General features: G+C 44.2%; 2 protein-coding genes across 2 annotated transcripts in view; both read right to left on the bottom strand.

Annotated features, from left to right (window-relative positions):
* The window catches only part of LOC140119738 (uncharacterized), a 40,774-nt gene extending 23,484 nt beyond the window's left edge, over window positions 1-17,290 (bottom strand). The window contains exons 1-3 of the mRNA XM_072139093.1: window positions 17,268-17,290; window positions 13,087-13,190; window positions 10,927-12,803 (exon numbers count right to left, since the gene is read on the bottom strand). Of these exons, the coding sequence (XP_071995194.1) occupies window positions 10,927-12,803; window positions 13,087-13,190; window positions 17,268-17,290 (2,004 nt within the window). The remainder of the gene's footprint in view (window positions 1-10,926; window positions 12,804-13,086; window positions 13,191-17,267) is intronic.
* Window positions 1-22,359, bottom strand: part of LOC140119822 (uncharacterized) — a 661,039-nt gene that overhangs the window by 37,045 nt on the left and 601,635 nt on the right. The window lies entirely within an intron of this gene.

Genomic DNA, 22,359 nt, shown 5'->3' with positions numbered 1-22,359 from the left:
AGAGAGAGAGGAGACAGACTACAGGGAAAGAGAAAGGAGACAGACTACAGGGAGAGAGAAAGGAGACAGACTACAGGGAGAGAGGAGAGAGACTACAGGGAGAGAGGAGAGAGACTACAGGGAGAGAGGCTACAGGGAGAGAGGAGAGAGACTACAGGGAGAAAGAGGAGAGACTACAGGGAGAGGAGAGAGACTACAGAGAGAAGAGAGAGACTACAGAGAGATAGGAGAGTACAGAGAGATAGGAGACTACAGGGAGAGAGAGAAACTACAGGGAGAGAGAGGAGAGCCTGCAGAGAGAGAGAGAGAGAGAGAGAGAGACTACAGGGAGAGAGAGGAGAGACTGCAGGGAGAGAGAGGAGACTGCAGGGAGAGAGAGGAGAGACTACAGGGAGAGATACTACAGAGAGAGAGGAGAGCCTACACAGAGAGAGGAGAGCCTACACAGAGAGAGGAGAGCCTACAGAGAGAGGGAGGAGAGCCTACAGGGAGAGAGAGACTACAGGGCGAGAGATGAGAGCCTACAGGGAGAGAGAGAGAGAGGAGACAGACTACAGGGAGAGAGAGAGGAGACAGACTACAGGGAGAGAGAGAGGAGACAGACTACAGGGAAAGAGAGAGGAGAGACTACAGTGAGAGAGAAAGGAGACAGACTACAGGGAGAGAGGAGAGAGACTACAGGGAGAGAGGAGACAGACTACAGGGAAAGAGAGAGGAGAGACTACAGTGAGAGAGAGAGGAGAGAGACTACAGGGAGAGAGGAGAGAGACTACAGGGAGAGAGGAGAGAGACTACAGGGAGAGAGAGGAGAGACTACAGGGAGAGAGAGGAGAGACTACAGGGAGAGAGAGGAGAGACTGCAGGGAGAGAGAGGAGAGACTGCAGGGAGAGAGAGACAGAGAGACTACAGGGAGAGAGAGACAGAGAGACTACAGGAAGAGAGAGAGGAGAGAGACTACAGGGAGAGAGGAGAGAGACTACAGGGAGAGAGAGAGAGACTACAGGGAGAGAGAGAGAGGAGAGAGACTACAGGGAGAGAGACTACAGGGAGAGAGAGAGGAGAGAGACTACAGGGAGAGAGAGAGAGGAGAGAGACTACAGGGAGAGAGGAGACAGACTACAGGGAGAGAGAGGAGAGACTGCAGGGAGAGAGAGGAGAGACTGCAGGGAGAGAGAGACAGAGAGACTACAGGGAGAGAGAGACAGAGAGACTACAGGAAGAGAGAGAGGAGAGAGACTACAGGGAGAGAGGAGAGAGACTACAGGGAGAGAGGAGAGAGACTACAGGGAGAGAGAGAGAGACTACAGGGAGAGAGAGAGAGGAGAGAGACTACAGGGAGAGAGACTACAGGGAGAGAGAGAGGAGAGAGACTACAGGGAGAGAGAGAGAGGAGAGAGACTACAGGGAGAGAGGAGACAGACTACAGGGAGAGAGAGAGAGAGGAGACAGACTACAGGGAGAGAGAGAGAGAGGAGACAGACTACAGGGAGAGAGAGAGGAGACAGACTACAGGGAAAGAGAAAGGAGACAGACTACAGGGAAAGAGAAAGGAGACAGACTACAGGGAGAGAGAAAGGAGACAGACTACAGGGAGAGAGGAGAGAGACTACAGGGAGAGAGGAGAGAGACTACAGGGAGAGAGGAGAGAGACTACAGGGAGAAAGAGGAGAGACTACAGGGAGAGGAGAGAGACTACAGAGAGAAGAGAGAGACTACAGAGAGATAGGAGAGTACAGAGAGATAGGAGACTACAGGGAGAGAGAGAAACTACAGGGAGAGAGAGGAGAGCCTGCAGAGAGAGAGAGAGACTACAGGGAGAGAGAGGAGAGACTGCAACGAGAGAGAGGAGACTGCAGGGAGAGAGAGGAGAGACTACAGGGAGAGATACTACAGAGAGAGAGGAGAGCCTACACAGAGAGAGGAGAGCCTACACAGAGAGAGGAGAGCCTACAGAGAGAGGGAGGAGAGCCTACAGGGAGAGAGAGACTACAGGGCGAGAGATGAGAGCCTACAGGGAGAGAGAGAGAGAAACTACAGGGAGAGAGAGGAGAGACTACAGTGAGAGAGAGAGGAGAGACTACAGTGAGAGAGAGGAGAGACTACAGGGAGAGAGAGGAGAGACTGCAGGGAGAGAGAGGAGAGACTGCAGGGAGAGAGAGGAGAGACTGCAGGGAGAGAGAGACAGAGAGACTACAGGGAGAGAGAGACAGAGAGACTACAGGAAGAGAGAGAGGAGAGAGACTACAGGGAGAGAGAGAGAGACTACAGGGAGAGAGAGAGACTACAGGGAGAGAGAGAGAGGAGAGAGACTACAGGGAGAGAGAGAGGAGAGAGACTACAGGGAGAGAGAGAGAGGAGAGAGACTACAGGGAGAGAGAGAGAGGAGAGAGACTACAGGGAGAGAGAGAGAGGAGAGAGACTACAGGGAGAGAGAGAGAGGAGAGAGACTACAGGGAGAGAGAGAGAGGAGAGAGACTACAGGGAGAGAGAGAGAGGAGAGAGACTACAGGGAGAGAGGAGACAGACTACAGGGAGAGAGGAGACAGACTACAGGGAGAGAGGGAGAGGAGAGAGACTACAGGGAGAGAGAGAGAGGAGAGAGACTACAGGGAGAGAGAGAGAGGAGAGAGACTACAGGGAGAGAGAGAGAGGAGAGAGACTACAGGGAGAGAGAGAGAGGAGAGAGACTACAGGGAGAGAGAGAGGATAGAGACTACAGGGAGAGAGGAGAGAGACTACAGGGAGAGAGGAGAGAGACTACAGGGAGAGAGGAGAGAGACTACAGGGAGAGAGGAGAGAGACTACAGGGAGAGAGAGAGAGGAGAGAGACTACAGGGAGAGAGAGAGAGGAGAGAGACTACAGGGAGAGAGAGAGAGGAGAGAGACTACAGAGGGAGAAAGAGAGGAGAGAGACTACAGAGGGAGAGAGAGAGGAGAGAGCCTACAGGGAGAGAGAGAGGAGAGACTACAGGGAGAGAGAGAGGAGAGAGACTACAGGGAGAGGGAGAGAGACTACAGGGAGAGAGGAGAGAGACTACAGGGAGAGAGAGAGAGAGGAGAGAGACTACAGAGAGAGAGATGAGAGACTATAAGGAGGGAGAGGAGAGTCTACCGGATAGAGGAGAAGACTACAGGGAGAGACAGGGGAGGCAGAAAGAGGAGAGACTGCAGGCAGAGAGAGATGAGAGAACACAGGTAGAAAGAAAGACTACAGAAAGAGAAGTGACTGCCGTGAGATCCACTACAAGGAGAGAGACTACATGAGGGAGCGTTGAGAGAGTCTACAGGGAGAAAGGATAGGGACTACAAGGGGAGAGAGAGGCCAAAGGGAGAGGAGAGAGACTACAGTAAGAGAGAGAAGAGACTACAACGAGGGAGACTACATGAAAATGGCGCAGAATACAGGAATAGACGTAGCCTTCGGCAGTGCTGCTGGATCTGTGAAGAAATTTGCGCACTTCTGCAGACTTTCTACACTTCAAAACTTATAACTCTGCCCTTAACATCGGTAAACAGGTCTATTTTACTAATCTCATATCCTCTCTCTCTAACAACCCCAAAAGGCTCTTCCATACTCTTCACTCCTTACACACAAAAGGTATAGCCACCCGTCACAGACCTTGGGACTGAAGATCTGGCCACCTCCTTTAACCCCTTCCTGACGCGCCGGGTCCCGGTTCATGGAGAGGGTTCGCAGGCCGAGCCCTCTCCATGGCCGGTAAGTCTTTGATGTATATTGTAGCAAAGGGTTACCGGTAACACCCGCGATCGGTGTTAGCACCGATCGTGGTTGTATTCACGTCTTACGAAGCTGTCTCATTTTAACCCATTCATTACAATGTGATAAAATGTGATAAAATTATAGCAATGAAAATGCCATCAAAAGTCGCAAAAAATGACACCACCCACAGCTCCGTATGTATGAAAAACTTATTGTCGCCAGATAACAAAATAAAAAAAAAGATTTTTTGTACAGTAGGTTTTAATTTTTGTAAATGTATGAAAACATTAAAAAAACCAATACAAATTTGGTATCCCCGTAATCGTACCGACCCAAAGAATAAAGTAGACATGTCATTGGGGCGTAAGTGAAAGCTGTAAAACCCAAGCCCACAAGAAAACGTCACAAATGTGAATTTTTTTCCCGCTTCCCAGTACACGACATGGAATATTAAATACTGTCACTATGAGGTTCAATTTGTTACACAGAAAATAAGCCGTCACAGAGCTCTTTATGTGGAAAAAGAAAAAAGATAGATTTTTGAAGGTGGTGAGTGAAAAATGGAAGTGAAAAAATTAAAAAGGGCCAGGTCGTTAAGGGGTTAAAGATAAATTTGATTGCATTCACCATGAAATAATTTCTCAATCCATCCCCCCACTAATCCCCTTCCCTCTGGTACGTTACCCTGTTTGCTCTCTTCCTTTGACCTGGTCACAGAGGAAGAAGTGTCCAGGCTCTTCTCCTCTACTCGTCTCACTGGTGGCTCCTCCTACTTCTAGCTGTAAGTCCCTCCTGGAGGGCTAGCCTGGGTAGTGCTGGCGGGCTACGGTGCTCCCAGGGGTGCTGACTGCAAGTGGTGAACAGACTGAGGGAAGTTTTTGGCTCAGCTTCCCTCCAAAGTTTCCTCCCTGCTCGGCGGCTCTGAGTAATGGCGTATTCATGCCTTCCACGGTGGAACGCATCTGACTGGAGGTAGGTAGCCATCAGCCTGGCAGGAAATTTGACCCTAACAGGTCTATGGAAACCCCGGAAACTCCTACCCTGGTATGTCCCTACTCCTTAAAGGGACTTTGGAAAAAAGAAAAGTTTTTGTTATACTACTTACATGAGTTTATTTTTCATGTAAACTGCTCCACTGAAACCACCATCCAAGTAATGTGGCATCTGCAAGAAGTCTCTTACCTCCTGCTGCTAAAAAAAGTACTTTGTACTAAATGCACACAGAGTGTGGTAGCGGAAATGGCTCCTTCCCTCCTGACTATGCAAAAAGTGAAGTGAATGTTGCAGTAGGGAAGCGTAAAGACTGCCTAAACCCTCTACGTCTCCCGCAGCATTGCTGGAAGACATAGCCAGACCCTCAGATCCTGCTCCTTTACATGAGGGAGACCTCCTCTCTGAAGACAAGGGTGATCAAGATGACCTGGCAGGCCAACTCTTAAGCCAGGCGGAAGATACAGAAGATATCTTGAAAGCAGTTAGGACTACAAGGAATCTGGAAGATGCAGTTGATCCTTTAACTGTAATGTTAAACAAGACGCAAGTTTCCGGTGCTGGGAGGAAAGAGATCAAAAGTCTTCCCAGTTCACAGCAACATCCCAGGCTAGAAAGACCGGGAAAAAGGGGCATATATTACGGATACATTCAAGCGCAGATACCCTTTCTCAGAGGAAGAAGCCTCTTTTTGGAACAAAATACCCAAAATAAAAGCATCAATAGCTGGCATTTCAAAAAAAGGCGTCCCTTCCCCTTAAAGAAGCTGGGAAAGCAATACAGCTATGCTTAGACCCCGCACTGCAGCAACTTGTACGGCCAGATCCCTGTCTATGTGGCTGGAACAGTTGGGAGAACATCTCTCAGCAGGTGCCCCGAGTGAAGATGTCATCACGTCATTACCATCATTATTGGAGAAGACAGGAAACTACGTGGGTGATGCCTCAGCGAACCTCATAAAATTGTCGACAACAGCAGCTGCTTTATCAAATTCTACAAGAAGGTGCACATGGTAGAGAACTTGGTCGGGAGACACGGGCTCTAAAAATCAATCAGTAGGAATACCATGTGAAGGAGATCATCTGTTTGGATCACGTCTAGACGACATTCTAGAAACGGCTTCAGAAAAATAGCGTTTCCCCAAGGACAAACATTTTATAACTAAAGGAAGTCCTTCTGCTCCCAAAAGAAAGTTTTACCTGAAACCAATCAAAAAGAAGATACAAGATATCAGCCGTACAAAGGTAGAAACAAAAGCATCTTCTTTAACTCCTTCGTGACCGATGGTCATTGGTGCCTGAATGTCCAGGTCATTTTTTAACGTTCTGCTTCTTTAAATTTCTGGAAAAGCTTACATATCATATAGTTTTTTTTTAATCAGATAAATTTTTATTAGATTTTCTGAACACAAATAAACAGGTGGTCATGCCTTACAGCTTGATCAATGGAACATACCACGTGTGAAGGGCTGTACAGTTATTACACAGTATATTCTTACTACATCAATCAGTTACAATAGATCCACATAGAAAATATTTTGCAGTATTGGACATTTGTTTTAATCGAACAGGAATGACCAACAAAAAAAACGCATTCCCCCCTTCCCACCCCACTCCCCGAGGGTAGGGCTTGTACTCCCCACAGTACATCATTCTAGTTATTCATCCATCCGTTTCCTGTAGATTTTTTTTTTCAGCTATAGAATTTCTTTCCATAATCAAGTCTAATGTGCTGTTTACCCTATCTACATATTCTCTTACAGAAGGAGGCCTTGGCTTAATCCAATGAGCAGCAATTAGCTTTCTAACCTGGAATAGGGACCATTAAATCCCCATAGTGTTGGAGGCCGACACATTGTTTATATCTAGGATACCTAACAAGCAGGTGAGGGGTGTTACTGGTAACTGAAAACACTCTACCCAGAAGTGCCAACACTTCCTTCCATAGCCCTTCTAGTTCCCCACACTCCCACATCATGTGCAGAATTCCCACCTCTTCAATCCCGCACCTAGGACACGATGAGTCCCCACGGACCCCTATTATAAATAATAGTTGTGGTGCCCTATATGCCCTATGTAGCATGAGAAGATATGACATCCTGTATGACCACTGCTTATCTGGAATAGCTCCGATATCTCTTTCCCATTTAGCCCGACACATTTTTCCAATGCTTTGTTTAATCATAAAGGAATTATTATTATTTGACATGTGAGACTTTAATTTAATAGGATAGTTGTTTTAATCACATATTTTTTTTCTTTTTAATATTTGCCAATAGCGACTACAAATGTGAAAAATTACCTTTTTTTTTTGTAATTTTTCCAATGAAAGTATTTTAAAGTAGTAAGTAGTAACTTTTACCAAACTATGTTATAACTATGTACATCATTCTTCCATTACACTTTCCCAGGTTGAGATACAGATGCAGAGGGTGCATGTACTTCTGCTGACCACTGTTCAGCTAATGTCAGGATTCAGCCATTTTTGTGTAACCTGCCTGTAAAAGTTTCTCCTTGACACTTGGTAAAAATCTGGCGTCAGAAAAGAACATACAATCCCTCGCCGTGGTGCTCCTAAAAGGGGAATTAAACGCCAAAGTGTGGACTTCCTAAGCCGTGTCCACCTGGATGAGAGGGAATAATCGTTGTCACCGAAGGTTTTCTCCAGAATACCCAAAATGAGGAAAACCAGAACTGGATCTCTTTGCATCCAGGAAAAACCATCAGGTGCCGAAATTCTCCCTTCATCAAGAAGATAATTCTCAAGGAATAGATGCTCTCACTCAGCCCGGGCCTTAGGGCCCCGCTTTATGTGTTTCATCCCTTTGCCCTCATATCAAGGGTAATACAAAAGATCCGGACTACAAAGCCAAGAGTGATCTTAGGAGAAGAGAGCCTGGTGCCTTCCCTTCCCCTGATCCAAGATCTTCTGTCTCGAGTTCCAGTCTGTCCCCCCAACATCCCTCAACTGCAATTAACAGCGTGGATGCTGATGGAAACATCTTAAGAAACAAAGGCCTTTAAGATACAGTCATCTCTACACCACTCCAGAGTAGGAAGAAGACAACATCAAACATTTACTTACGGGTCGATATTTATAAAGATCACTGCAATTGTACCCCTAAAATATAGGCAATATGCTGTATTTTCTGCAAAGAGGTCTGGAAAAAAGACTTCACGTCGCAGCTTTTAGTGCTTTTTTTAGGGGGGGGGGTGTAAAACTCATGCAGAACAGCTGGGTCAAAAGTTTTCTAAAAGCCACAGAAAGAATTTGGCCATTTGTCCGCTCTAGAGTCTCCCCTTGGGACCTGTCTCTGGTCCTCCTGTGCCTTACCAAACCTCCATTCAGACCTATACAGGAGATCCCCTTAAGACTGCTTTTTTGTTGGTGGTTACTACTGCGAGGAGGATTGGTGAAATACAAGCTTTTTCTCACAAAGCTCCTTTGACTTATCATCCTCAGTTTTTACTAAAAGTGTCATGAAAAGTTCACAGACAACAGTCGATTGTCCTCCCTTCCTTTGGCCAGAATGCCACATCTACATAAGAGAAAGACTTCCATCATCTTGATGTAAGAAGATGCGTTTTTGCATATCTAGAAGATACAAAGGAATTCCAGAAATTGGACCATTTGCTCAAACAGTTTCAGGGGAAAAATAAAGGAGCCTCCGTGAAACTACCATTTCGGACTGCTATTAACTTCAAGGGTTATCCTCTCCAAAAGATCTACGAGCTTATTCAACAAGAGCAGTTTCCATTTCCTGGGCAGAAGGAGCCTCTGCTTCGGTAGAGCAGATCGGAAAGAAACCTGGAAGAATCCTTTAAAGGGGTTATAACACGAAAGAAAATTCTCAAATCTCAATCCCCTAGTGATGTTTACACAATAATTATCATTTTTACCCCTTACTTTACAATTTTACTCAGTTTTATTGCTGTTTTAGCTCCTATCACTCCCTAGGCTGGTCAGTGCAAAATCCCAGAGTGTGGACGGGGACTCTCTAAGTAGACACATTATGATCCAACTAGTTCAGTGAGCTGACAATGTGGTTAGATTATCAGGGTACAGGGGTACATACACTTTCACATGGTTTCTGACATTGTACTAACACACTGACACATAGAGAGAGATAAGATGCAGACTGACCAGCAAGTATTTACAACTGAGGCATTTCCTGACCACAACAGGAAGGAGGGTTATAGTCCGGAATGGATATTAGAACTTTCCTTTGTTACCAGGACTGAGGTAAGTAACGGTAAGTGGTTATGTTACAGGGCACAATAGGGAACCTCTAGTAATCTGCATCACTGGGGAAGGGACCTCCCATCTCTATAGATGGATCCACATGGGAGGCGCCTCTAAGATGCCTCTTCTCTTTCTACATGAGCCTCGCATTTCCCAACAAGGCAGAACCTGTTATATCGGTGGTTCTATCCCCCAATCACCTCACTATAATGTACGGGTCAGTCTCCTCAAAATGCTGGAGATGCCATAGGCCGAGGGGAAGGTCCTACAGATATTCCGGGACTGACGCTCATTGATGGGGATTTGGTGACAAGTGGAACAATTGCTGAAAGAGATTCTAAAAATCAAGGTAGATCTTTCCCCGGGATTGGTACCACTAGGAATGGGTCTCCTAGAGGTCCCAGCTGAGGAGCAGACTATAGTGTCCCATGTGACCACCACCGCACTTACCTCCATTGCCCAACACTGGAGGTCTACGCCGATACCTGCCTCTACAGAACGGACTCGTACAATAATAGTCATTGTTTAATGGAAACATCTACATCCGGGGCTGAGGGAACGCAGAATAATTGTAACAAGAAGCGGGAAAACTGGACACAGTCTCCATATACTATCAGGACACATTGAGCTGCCGTAACAATGACTCGTTATAAGACAGAAATGTCCCAATAACACGAGAGGCTGTGACTATAGTCTCAGGCTGAGACGTCACCATTATCCGGGGAGGCGGAGACTTCTCCCAGGGAATATGTCAGGTTTGTCCTGCTGCTCTTTTCTATAGATTTGTTATTATTCTTCTCCTTTAGGTTCTCAGATAATCCCTGAGATATGTATAAAACGTGACTGTATGTTATAGAGAGACCATGTATGTAACTCAGATCTGTGAGATAGAGAGGAGACGCCTGGACCCTCTGCTCTATTATTATATATATTACATATAGTGTAAGTGTATACGGTATATACTGATAGCAGTCACTGATATTCTGGGGTGAGATGTCAGTGTGTACTGAAGCCATTGGGTCATTAACATATCAGAAGGCTTTGACCAGTAAGAAGCCGCCATGAACCAGGTGTGAGATTCCCTGCACACACTGGGGTCTATCCTGAGAGGGTCTTAGGGTGGCGTTATAGGGGGGTGGGGAGGGACTACACAAAGGGATATTTAAGCATGGTAAAAACAGAAATCACGCTCTTCTGGCTCTTGCTCCTAACCCCTCCCCCGCCCCTCCCCCCCCCCGGACGTACAGCACTTACCTAAGGAACCAGGTCATATATTGTGTGTGCTTTCTGTGTATGTATATAACTTTATAAGAGTAATTATAACATGGTACTTATTATAATATAGTAGACTTTATACGTGTACCTATAGATATTCCAGGTGTTATGTGCTTTACCATATATATATACATAGCTAAGTGTTTATAGTGAGTGTGTATATATTAGTGTAACCACATGTACGTCCTGTATCCCATTCACACGTGGACCTGTGCCCTGCACGTGAGGAGTAGATATATAGATGCTATTGTGCATGAGTCTCTATATGTACATGTATACGGTCAGGTACTGGATGTGACTCCTGCTTCAGGGTATATCCAGGAGCGTCTGTAGTGTTAGATTATATTGTATATACATACACATTACTGGGAGTCCAGGAGGGGTCAGGAGAAGAGGTTTGTGTGCAGTTGTGTTCTCTATGTATCTTGTATTGTATTTTATGTAGTTACTTTGTCACATGTTTGTTGTTAGTAAAGTCTTTTTGTATATAAGTATCTGCTAGGGTCGTATGTTATTCCTGTGATATATGAAGGACTGGAGTAGGTGCTTATGGTAAATAGCACAGACTAAGGGGCTGGACAGAACCACTGAAGCCCATAGGAACTGAATAGAAACCCAATCCCAACCCCCCTTTATCAATATCCAATCAGAGGGCTCCAAGCTGGTAACATTTCTTACACTATGAATATTAACATCACTTCTCTCCTGTGTGAGTTCTCTGATGTTTCTTAAGATCTTTTTTGTGACTAAAACATTTCACACATTCAGTGCATGAAAATGGCTTCTCCCCTGTGTGAGTTCTCTGATGACTATGAAGAAGTGATTTGTGACTAAAACATTTTGCACATTCAGAACAAGAAAAAGGCTTCTCCCCTGTATGTACTTTCTGATGTATAGCAAGATTTGATTTGTGACTAAAACTTTTTCCACATTCAGTGCATGAAAATGGCTTCTCTCCTGTGTGAATTCTCTGATGACTAAGAAGAGCTGATTTTTTGAGAAAACATTTTGCACATTCAGTACATGAAAATGGCTTCTCCCCTGTGTGAATTCTCTGATGACTAAGAAGAGCTGATTTTTGGAGAAAAAATTTACTGCATTCAGTACATGGAAATGGCTTCTCATCTGTGTGAATTCTCTCATGTACAGCAAGATCTGACTTATTGCTAAAAAGTTTTCCACATTCTGCACATGAAAATGGCTTTTCCCCTGTGTGAGTTCTCTGATGTTTCTGAAGCGCTGATATTTGACTAAAACATTTGTCACATTCAGTGCATGAATATGGCTTCTCTCCTGTATGAATTCTCTGATGACTAAGAAGAGCTGATTTTTCTAGAAAATATTTACCACATTCAGTACATGAAAATGGCTTCTCACCTGTGTGAATTCTCTGATGTTTCCGAAGATATGATTTGTGACTAAAACATTTCCCACATTCAGAACAAGAAAATGACTTCTCCCCTGTGTGAGTTCTCTGATGTTTCCGAAGATATGATTTGTGACTAAAACATTTTGCACATTCAGAACAAGAAAATGGCTTCTCCCCTGTGTGTACTTTCTGATGTATAACAAGATATGATTTCTGACTAAAACTTTTTCTACATTCAGTGCATGAAAATGCCTTCTCCCCTGTATGTACTTTCTGATGTATAACAAGATGTGATTTCTCACTAAAACTCTTTCCACATTCTGTGCATGAAAATGGCTTCTCTCCTGTGTGAATTCTCTGATGATTAAGAAGAGCTGATTTTTTGAGAAAACATTTCGCACATTCAGTACATGAAAATGGCTTCTCCCCTGTGTGAGTTCTCAGATGACTAAGAAGAGCTGATTTTTGGAGAAAAAATTTACCGCATTCAGTACATGAAAATGGCTTCTCACCTGTGTGAATTCTCTCATGTACAGCAAGACGTGACCTATTGCTAAAACATTTTCCACATTCTGCACATGAAAATGGCTTTTCCCCTGTGTGATTTTTCTGATGTCCCCGAAGCGCTGATTTGTGACTAAAACATTTGTCACATTCAGTGCATGAAAATGGCTTCTCTCCTGTGTGAATTCTCTGATGACTAAGAAGAGATGATTTTTGGAGAAAATATTTACCACATTCAGTACATGAAAATGGCTTCTCACCTGTGTGAATTCTCTGATGTTTTTGAAGATCTGATTTGTGACTAAAACATTTTCCACACTCTGTGCAGGAAAATGGCTTTTCCCCTGTGTGAGTTCTCTGATGTCTCCGAAGCGTTGATTTGTGACTAAAACATTTTCCACACTCTGTGCATGAAAATGGCTTCTCCCCTGTGTGAATTCTCTTATGTTTCTTAAGATATGATTTGTGTCTAAAACATTTTCCACATTGAGGACATGAGAATGGCTTCTCTCCTGTGTGAGTTCTCTGGTGTATAACAAGATGAGATTTCTTGGTAAATCGCCTCTCACATTTCAGACATGAGAACTTCCTCTTATCTCCAGGATTTCCCTCCTCTGAGGAAAGATGTGACTGATTATCTTCTACGTCACCACCAGGAGATGAGGGGGGACGTCCATGGGAACCTCTTGGACTTTCCTCTCCTGAAAGATTTAGTGAAGAAATGAAAGTTGTGAGTTTCCTTTCTCCTAGTTACAAGCAGAAGTAAAGGGAAGGGTCAGTTATGGATAGAAAACTCCCAACATCTTGTATTGCTGATACAAATTGGCCAATAATTTTACTAAAATAAAACTACTAATAATAACTAAGCGCTAATTAGAAATAATGAAATCCTAGAAACCCAATTCTACGTCTTCCCAGTTTCTGATATGATAAATATATATAATAGATTGTATTATACTGGAGATGATGTCTTCTATATTTTACTCTTTCCATGAAATCGATGATAAGAGACTAAAATGAAGTCCCGGTGGTCGTATCTATTGGCAGCCATCGTGTCTCCAGGTTGTGAGAAGTTTCCAGTAATGTGTCTGTCAGGGAAGTGAAGAGTTAATGTAGACATAATATAGAAACGCTATCAAGGAGAAGTAAATCCTCCCCGGACCCGGACACTGACTGATAAGAGAGCAGAAGCTGCCGGTTACACGGTGTCTATCACCAGGAGGATCTATGCCCCTAGTCACATGTGTAGTAAGATTTGGGCACAGAGCCCCTGTGATGGGCGCTTTGTATAATAAGGTTTGATGACTGAACGGGAACCAGATGACCCCTAGAAGTGCAGGATGTTTCATCACTTGGGGTCAATCAGCCTCCCGTCTTCAGTAACGGCTTTTCCCAGGATTTCTTGGACCTTTGAGACAGAAACCAGAGGGTCCTCTGTGATCTGGCCTTACACTGTCTCACCCTAGTCTTAGAACTATTTGCATAAGTATTACCTTACAGGACTTGTCTTAGGAGTATTTCCATCATGGTTACTTTACACTACTAGTTTTAGACCTATTTGCGTCACTGTTACCTTATAATCTTGATAATATTTGTATAAGTGTTACCTTATGCTACAAGTCTTAGACCCATTTGTCCCCGTTACCTTATCGCACTAATCTTAGTAGTATTTGTGTCAGTCTGACGATACATTACCAGTCTTAGACCTATTTATGTCACTGTTACCTTACAGTACTTCTGCTAGTAGTATTTGCATCAGTGTTCCCTTACAGTACTACTCCTAGTAGTATTTGCATCAGTGTTACCTTACAGTACTTCTCCTAGTAGTATTTGCATCAGTGTTCCCTTACAGTACTACTCCTAGTAGTATTTGCATCAGTGTTCCCTTACAGTACTACTCCTAGTAGTATTTGCATCATTGTTCCCTTACAGTACTACTCCTAGTAGTATTTGCATCATTGTTACCTTACAGTACTTCTCCTAGTAGTATTTGCATCAGTGTTACCTTACAGTACTTCTCCTAGTAGTATTTGCAACAGTGTTACCTTACAGTACTACTCCTAGTAGTATTTGCATCAGTGTTCCCTTACAGTACTACTCCTAGTAGTATTTGCATCAGTGTTCCCTTACAGTACTACTCCTAGTAGTATTTGCATCAGTGTTACCTTACAGTACTTCTCCTAGTAGTATTTGCATCAGTGTTCCCTTACAGTACTACTCCTAGTAGTATTTGCATCAGTGTTCCCTTACAGTACTACTCCTAGTAGTTTTTGCATCATTGTTCCCTTACAGTACTACTCCTAGTAGTATTTGCATCATTGTTACCTTACAGTACTTCTCCTAGTAGTATTTGCATCAGTGTTACCTTACAGTACTTCTCCTAGTAGTATTTGCAACAGTGTTACCTTACAGTACTACTCCTAGTAGTATTTGCATCAGTGTTACCTTACAGTACTACTCCTAGTAGTATTTGCATCAGTGTTCCCTTACAGTACTACTCCTAGTAGTATTTGCATCAGTGTTACCTTACAGTACTACTCCTAGTAGTATTTGCATCATTGTTACCTTACAGTACTACTCCTAGTAGTATTTGCATCAGTGTTCCCTTACAGTACTACTCCTAGTAGTATTTGCATCAGTGTTACCTTACAGTACTACTCCTAGTAGTATTTGCATCAGTGTTACCTTACAGTACTATTCCTAGTAGTATTTGCATCAGTGTTACCTTACAGTACTTCTCCTAGTAGTATTTGCATCAGTGTTCCCTTACAGTACTACTCCTAGTAGTATTTGCATCAGTGTTACCTTACAGTACTATTCCTAGTAGTATTTGCATCAGTGTTACCTTACAGTACTACTCCTAGTAGTATTTGCATCAGTGTTACCTTACAGTACTTCTCCTAGTAGTATTTGCATCAGTGTTACCTTACATTACTACTCCTAGTAGTATTTGCATCAGTGTTACCTTACAGTACTATTCCTAGTAGTATTTGCATCAGTGTTACTTTACAGTACTACTCCTAGTAGTATTTGCATCAGTGTTACCTTACAGTACTACTCCTAGTAGTATTTGCATCAGTGTTACCTTACAGTACTACTCCTAGTAGTATTTGTATCAGTGTTACCTTACAGTACTACTCCTAGTAGTATTTGCATCAGTGTTACCTTACAGTACTACTCCTAGTAGTATTTGCATCAGTGTTACCTTACAGTACTACTCCTAGTAGTATTTGCGTCAGTGTTACCTTACAGTACTTCTCCTAGTAGTATTTGCATCAGTGTTCCCTTACAGTACTACTCCTAGTAGTATTTGCATCAGTGTTACCTTACAGTACTACTCCTAGTAGTATTTGCATCAGTGTTACCTTACAGTACTTCTCCTAGTAGTATTTGCATCAGTGTTACCTTACAGTACTACTCCTAGTAGTATTTGCGTCAGTGTTACCTTACAGTACTTCTCCTAGTAGTATTTGCATCAGTGTTACCTTACAGTACTACTCCTAGTAGTATTTGCATCAGTGTTACCTTACAGTACTTCTCCTAGTAGTATTTGCATCAGTGTTACCTTACAGTACTACTCCTAGTAGTATTTGCATCAGTGTTACCTTACAGTACTACTCCTAGTAGTATTTGCATCAGTGTTACCTTACAGTACTACTCCTAGTAGTATTTGCATCATTGTTACCTTACAGTACTACTCCTAGTAGTATTTGCATCAGTGTTCCCTTACAGTACTACTCCTAGTAGTATTTGCATCAGTTTTACCTTACAGTACTACTCCTAGTAGTATTTGCACTATTGTTCCCTTACAGTACTACTCCTAGTAGTATTTGCATCAGTGTTACCTTACAGTACTACTCCTAGTAGTATTTGCATCAGTGTTACCTTACAGTACTACTCCTAGTAGTATTTGCATCAGTGTTACCTTACAGTACTACTCCTAGTAGTATTTGCATCAGTGTTACCTTACAGTACTACTCCTAGTAGTATTTGCATCAGTGTTCCCTTACAGTACTACTCCTAGTAGTATTTGCATCAGTGTTACCTTACAGTACTACTCCTAGTAGTATTTGCATCATTGTTACCTTACAGTACTACTCCTAGTAGTATTTGCATCAGTGTTCCCTTACAGTACTACTCCTAGTAGTATTTGCATCAGTGTTACCTTACAGTACTACTCCTAGTAGTATTTGCATCAGTGTTACCTTACAGTACTATTCCTAGTAGTATTTGCATCAGTGTTACCTTACAGTACTTCTCCTAGTAGTATTTGCATCAGTGTTCCCTTACAGTACTACTCCTAGTAGTATTTGCATCAGTGTTACCTTACAGTACTATTCCTAGTAGTATTTGCATCAGTGTTACCTTACAGTACTACTCCTAGTAGTATTTGCATCAGTGTTACCTTACAGTACTTCTCCTAGTAGTATTTGCATCAGTGTTACCTTACATTACTACTCCTAGTAGTATTTGCATCAGTGTTACCTTACAGTACTATTCCTAGTAGTATTTGCATCAGTGTTACCTTACAGTACTACTCCTAGTAGTATTTGCATCAGTGTTACCTTACAGTACTACTCCTAGTAGTATTTGCATCAGTGTTACCTTACAGTACTACTCCTAGTAGTATTTGTATCAGTGTTACCTTACAGTACTACTCCTAGTAGTATTTGCATCAGTGTTACCTTACAGTACTACTCCTAGTAGTATTTGCATCAGTGTTACCTTACAGTACTACTCCTAGTAGTATTTGCGTCAGTGTTACCTTACAGTACTTCTCCTAGTAGTATTTGCATCAGTGTTCCCTTACAGTACTACTCCTAGTAGTATTTGCATCAGTGTTACCTTACAGTACTACTCCTAGTAGTATTTGCATCAGTGTTACCTTACAGTACTTCTCCTAGTAGTATTTGCATCAGTGTTACCTTACAGTACTACTCCTAGTAATATTTGCGTCAGTGTTACCTTACAGTACTTCTCCTAGTAGTATTTGCATCAGTGTTACCTTACAGTACTACTCCTAGTAGTATTTGCATCAGTGTTACCTTACAGTACTTCTCCTAGTAGTATTTGCATCAGTGTTACCTTACAGTACTACTCCTAGTAGTATTTGCATCAGTGTTACCTTACAGTACTACTCCTAGTAGTATTTGCATCAGTGTTACCTTACACTTAGACCTATTTGCATCGTTGTTATTTTACAATACCAGTCTTAGATTTATTGTTACCTTATCGTAAAACAAAATGGTTGAAAAAGATGTGGAACAATTTCCCAGTGATAAAACACAGCAGAGACAAGCTGATTCAGATGATTTTGAAGAGCAGGAAAAGGAAGTCAGCAGACGAGATTGCACGACCAAGACGCTCGCTCAAACTGAGACTAAAGGTCATTGAAAACTATCACACTACAAAAGATGAGTTCTGTGATAACCTGGAAGATCTACGGGAACGCGTTACCTCCCTCATGTCAGGCTTTCAATCCTTAAAAGGTAATGCTGAGAGGCTACAAGATGCTGTTACAAAGCTGAATACAGCGCACAAAAGATATAAGCGACTTCTGGCAAAGTACATCACCTTCTTATAAGACTCTAATATTGATGAAGCCTTAACAGAGCTGAAAAAAGCAGAATCAGTAGACAGAGACGCCATGGTGCAGAATGCTAAAGCTAAAGTGGAACTTCATATCTCTCATTTACAGGAGACCAGTGCATGCATCAAATTCATCCAAATATTACTCACGAACATACAGATCATCATGCTCGAGAAGCTCAGTCCTAAGTGACAGAATACTAGAGGCCCGCATAGATGCAGAGCAATCCAAAATAAGACGTGCCTTCAGAGAAAAGAAGCCTGAGACCAAGAGAGCAGAAGCCTGAGGCCAAGAGAGCAGAAGCCTGAGGCCAAGAGAGAAGAAGCCTGAGGGCAAGAGAGCAGATGCCTGAGGCCAAGAGAGCAGAAGCCTGATGCCAAGAGAGCAGAAGCCTGAGGCCAAGAGAGCAGAAGCCTGAGGCCAAGAGAGCAGAAGCCTGAGGCCAAGAGAGCAGATGCCTGAGGTCAAGAGAGCAGAAGCCTGAGACCAAGAGAGCAGAAGCCAAGGCAGAGAGAGCAGAAGCCTGATGCCAAGAGAGCAGAAGCCTGATGCCAAGAGAGCAGAAGCCTGAGGCCAAGAGAGCAGAAGCCAAGGCAGAGAGAGCAGAAGCCTGAGGCCAAGAGAGCAGAAGCCTGAGGCCAAGAGAGCAGAAGCCTGATGCCAAGAGAGCAGAAGCCAAGGCAGAGAGAGCAGAATCCTGAGGCCAAGAGAGCAGAAGCCTGATGCCAAGAGAGCAGAAGCCAAAGGTAGAGAGAGCAGAAGCCTGAGGCCAAGAGAGCAGAAGCCTGAGGCCAAGAGAGCAGAAGCCTGAGGCCAAGAGAGCAGAAGCCTGAGACCAAGAGAGCAGAAGCCTGAGGCCAAGAGAGCAGAAGCCTGAGGCCAAGAGAGCAGAAGCCTGAGGCCAAGAGAGCAGAAGCCTGAGACCAAGAGAGCAGAAGCCTGAGGCCAAGAGAGCAGAAGCCTGAGGCCAAGAGAGCAGAAGCCTGAGGCCGAGAGAGCAGAAGCCGAGGCCGAGAAAGCAGAAACCTGAGGCCAAGAGAGCAGAAACCTGAGGCCAAGAGAGCAGAAACCGAGGCCATGAGAGCAGAAGCCAGGACCATGAGAGCAGAAGGCGAGGTCGAGAGATCAGAAGCCAAGGCCGAGAGAGCAGAAGCCTGAGGCCGAGAGAGCAGAAGCCTGAGGCCGAGAGAGCAGAAGCCGAGGCGGAGAAAGCAGAAACCTGAGGCCAAGAGAGCAGAAACCGAGGCCATGAGAGCAGAAGCCGGGACCATGAGAGCAGAAGGCGAGGCCGAGAGAGCAGAAGGCGAGGCTCAGATAGAGATGAAAGTGGAAAGCGCATTAGCCTAAGTCAGTGATGGGCAACCTTTTGAGCTAGGTGTGTCAAAATTCACCAAAAAAACGAGCATAACTCGGGTGCTGTGTCACCTTTAGGAAAAACCTAATTTTGTAATAACATGTCCAGCAGCGGCCTCCCCTTATTAATAACATGTCCAGCAGCGGCCTCCCTTTACTACTAAAATACCCCTAGCGCCCTCCCTTTACTACTAAAATACCCCTAGCGGCCTCCCTTTACTACTAAAATACCCCTAGCGGCCTCCCTTTACTACTAAAATACCCCTAGCGCCCTCCCTTTACTACTAAATTACCCCTAGCGCCCTCCCTTTACTACTAAAATACCCCTAGCGGCCTCCCTTTACTATTAAAATACCCCTAGCGGCCTCCCTTTACTACTAAAATACCCCTAGCGGCCTCCCTTTACTACTAAAATACCCCTAGCGGCCTCCCTTTACTACTAAATTATCCCTAGCGGCCTCCCTTTACTACTAAAATACCCCTAGCGGCCTCCCTTTACTACTAAAATACCCCTAGCGGCCTCCCTTTACTACTAAAATACCCCTAGCGCCCTCCCTTTACTACTAAAATATCCCTAGCGGCCTCCCTTTACTACTAAAATACCCCTAGCGGCCTCCCTTTACTACTAAAATATCCCTAGCGGCCTCCCTTTACTACTAAAATACCCCTAGCGCCCTCCCTTTACTACTAAATTACCCCTAGTGCCCTCCCTTTACTACTAAAATACCCCTAGCGGCCTCCCTTTACTACTAAAATACCCTTAGCGGCCTCCCTTTACTACTAAAATACCCCTAGCGGCCTCCCTTTACTACTAAAATACCCTTAGCGGCCTCCCTTTACTACTAAAATACCCCTAGCGCCCTCCCTTTACTACTAAAATATCCCTAGCGGCCTCCCTTTACTACTAAAATATCCCTAGCGGCCTCCCTTTACTACTAAAATATCCCTAGCGGCCTCCCTTTACTACTAAAATATCCCTAGCGGCCTCCCTTTACTACTAAAATATCCCTAGCGGCCTCCCTTTACTACTAAAATACCCCTAGCGGCCTCCCTTTACTACTAAATACTAAAATACCCCTAGCGCCCTCCCTTTACTACTAAAATATCCCTAGCGCCCTCCCTTTACTACTAAATACTAAAATACCCCTAGCCGCCTCCCTTTACTACTAAAATATCCCTAGCGCCCTCCCTTTACTACTAAATACTAAAATAGCCCTAGCGCCCTCCCTTTACTACTAAAATACCCCTAGCGGCCTCCCTTTACTACTAAAATATCCCTAGCGGCCTCCCTTTACTACTAAAATACCCCTAGCGGCCTCCCTTTACTACTAAAATACCCCTAGCGGCCTCCCTTTACTACTAAAATACCCCTAGCGCCCTCCCTTTACTACTAAAATATCCCTAGCGGCCTCCCTTTACTACTAAAATACCCCTAGCGCCCTCCCTTTACTACTAAATTACCCCTAGCGGCCTCCCTTTACTACTAAAATATCCCTAGCACCCTCCCTTTACTACTAAAATACCCCTAGCGGCCTCCCTTTACTACTAAAATACCCCTAGCACCCTCCCTTTACTACTAAAATACCCCTAGCGCCCTCCCTTTACTACTAAAATACCCCTAGCGGCCTCCCTTTACTACTAAATACTAAAATACCCTTAGCGGCCTCCCTTTACTACTAAAATATCCCTAGCGGCCTCCCTTTACTACTAAAATACCCCTAGCGCCCTCCCTTTACTACTAAAATATCCCTAGCGGCCTCCCTTTACTACTAAAATACCCCTAGCGGCCTCCCTTTACTACTAAAATACCCCTAGCCGCCTCCCTTTACTACTAAAATACCCCTAGCGCCCTCCCTTTACTACTAAAATATCCCTAGCGGCCTCCCTTTACTACTAAAATACCCCTAGCGGCCTCCCTTTACTACTAAAATACCCCTAGCGGCCTCCCTTTACTACTAAAATACCCCTAGCGCCCTCCCTTTACTACTAAAATACCCCTAGCGGCCTCCCTTTACTACTAAAATACCCCTAGCCGCCTCCCTTTACTACTAAAATACCCCTAGCGGCCTCCCTTTACTACTAAAATATCCCTAGCACCCTCCCTTTACTACTAAAATATCCCTAGCACCCTCCCTTTACTACTAAAATATCCCTAGCGGCCTCCCTTTACTACTAAAATACCCCTAGCACCCTCCCTTTACTACTAAAATATCCCTAGCGGCCTCCCTTTACTACTAAAATACCCCTAGCGGCCTCCCTTTACTACTAAAATACCCCTAGCGGCCTCCCTTTACTACTAAAATACCCCTAGCGGCCTCCCTTTACTACTAAAATATCCCTAGCGCCCTCCCTTTACTACTAAAATATCCCTAGCGGCCTCCCTTTACTACTAAAATACCCCTAGCGGCCTCCCTTTACTACTAAAATATCCCTAGCGGCCTCCCTTTACTACTAAAATACCCCTAGCGGCCTCCCTTTACTACTAAAATACCCCTAGCGGCCTCCCTTTACTACTAAAATATCCCTAGCGGCCTCCCTTTACTACTAAAATACCCCTAGCGGCCTCCCTTTACTACTAAAATATCCCTAGCGGCCTCCCTTTACTACTAAAATATCCCTAGCGGCCTCCCTTTACTACTAAAATACCCCTAGCGGCCTCCCTTTACTACTAAAATATCCCTAGCGGCCTCCCTTTACTACTAAAATATCCCTAGCGGCCTCCCTTTACTACTAAAATACCCCTAGCGCCCTCCCTTTACTACTAAATTACCCCTAGCGGCCTCCCTTTACTACTAAAATACCCCTAGCGGCCTCCCTTTACTACTAAAATACCCCTAGCGGCCTCCCTTTACTACTAAAATATCCCTAGCGGCCTCCCTTTACTACTAAAATACCCCTAGCGCCCTCCCTTTACTACTAAAATACCCCTAGCGGCCTCCCTTTACTACTAAAATATCCCTAGCGGCCTCCCTTTACTACTAAATTACCCCTAGCGGCCTCCCTTTACTACTAAAATACCCCTAGCGCCCTCCCTTTACTACTAAAATATCCCTAGCGGCCTCCCTTTACTACTAAAATACCCCTAGCGCCCTCCCTTTACTACTAAAATATCCCTAGCGGCCTCCCTTTACTACTAAAATACCCCTAGCGCCCTCCCTTTACTACTAAAATACCCCTAGCGGCCTCCCTTTACTACTAAAATATCCCTAGCGCCCTCCCTTTACTACTAAAATACCCCTAGCGGCCTCCCTTTACTACTAAAATATCCCTAGCGCCCTCCCTTTACTACTAAAATACCCCTAGCGGCCTCCCTT

This window comes from Engystomops pustulosus, chromosome 2 (assembly GCF_040894005.1).
Source record: "Engystomops pustulosus chromosome 2, aEngPut4.maternal, whole genome shotgun sequence".
In the NCBI taxonomy this organism is placed as follows: Eukaryota; Metazoa; Chordata; class Amphibia; order Anura; family Leptodactylidae; genus Engystomops; species Engystomops pustulosus.
The sequence above is the reverse complement of the archived record's forward strand: the minus strand, read 5'-3'. Positions and strand labels throughout refer to the sequence as shown.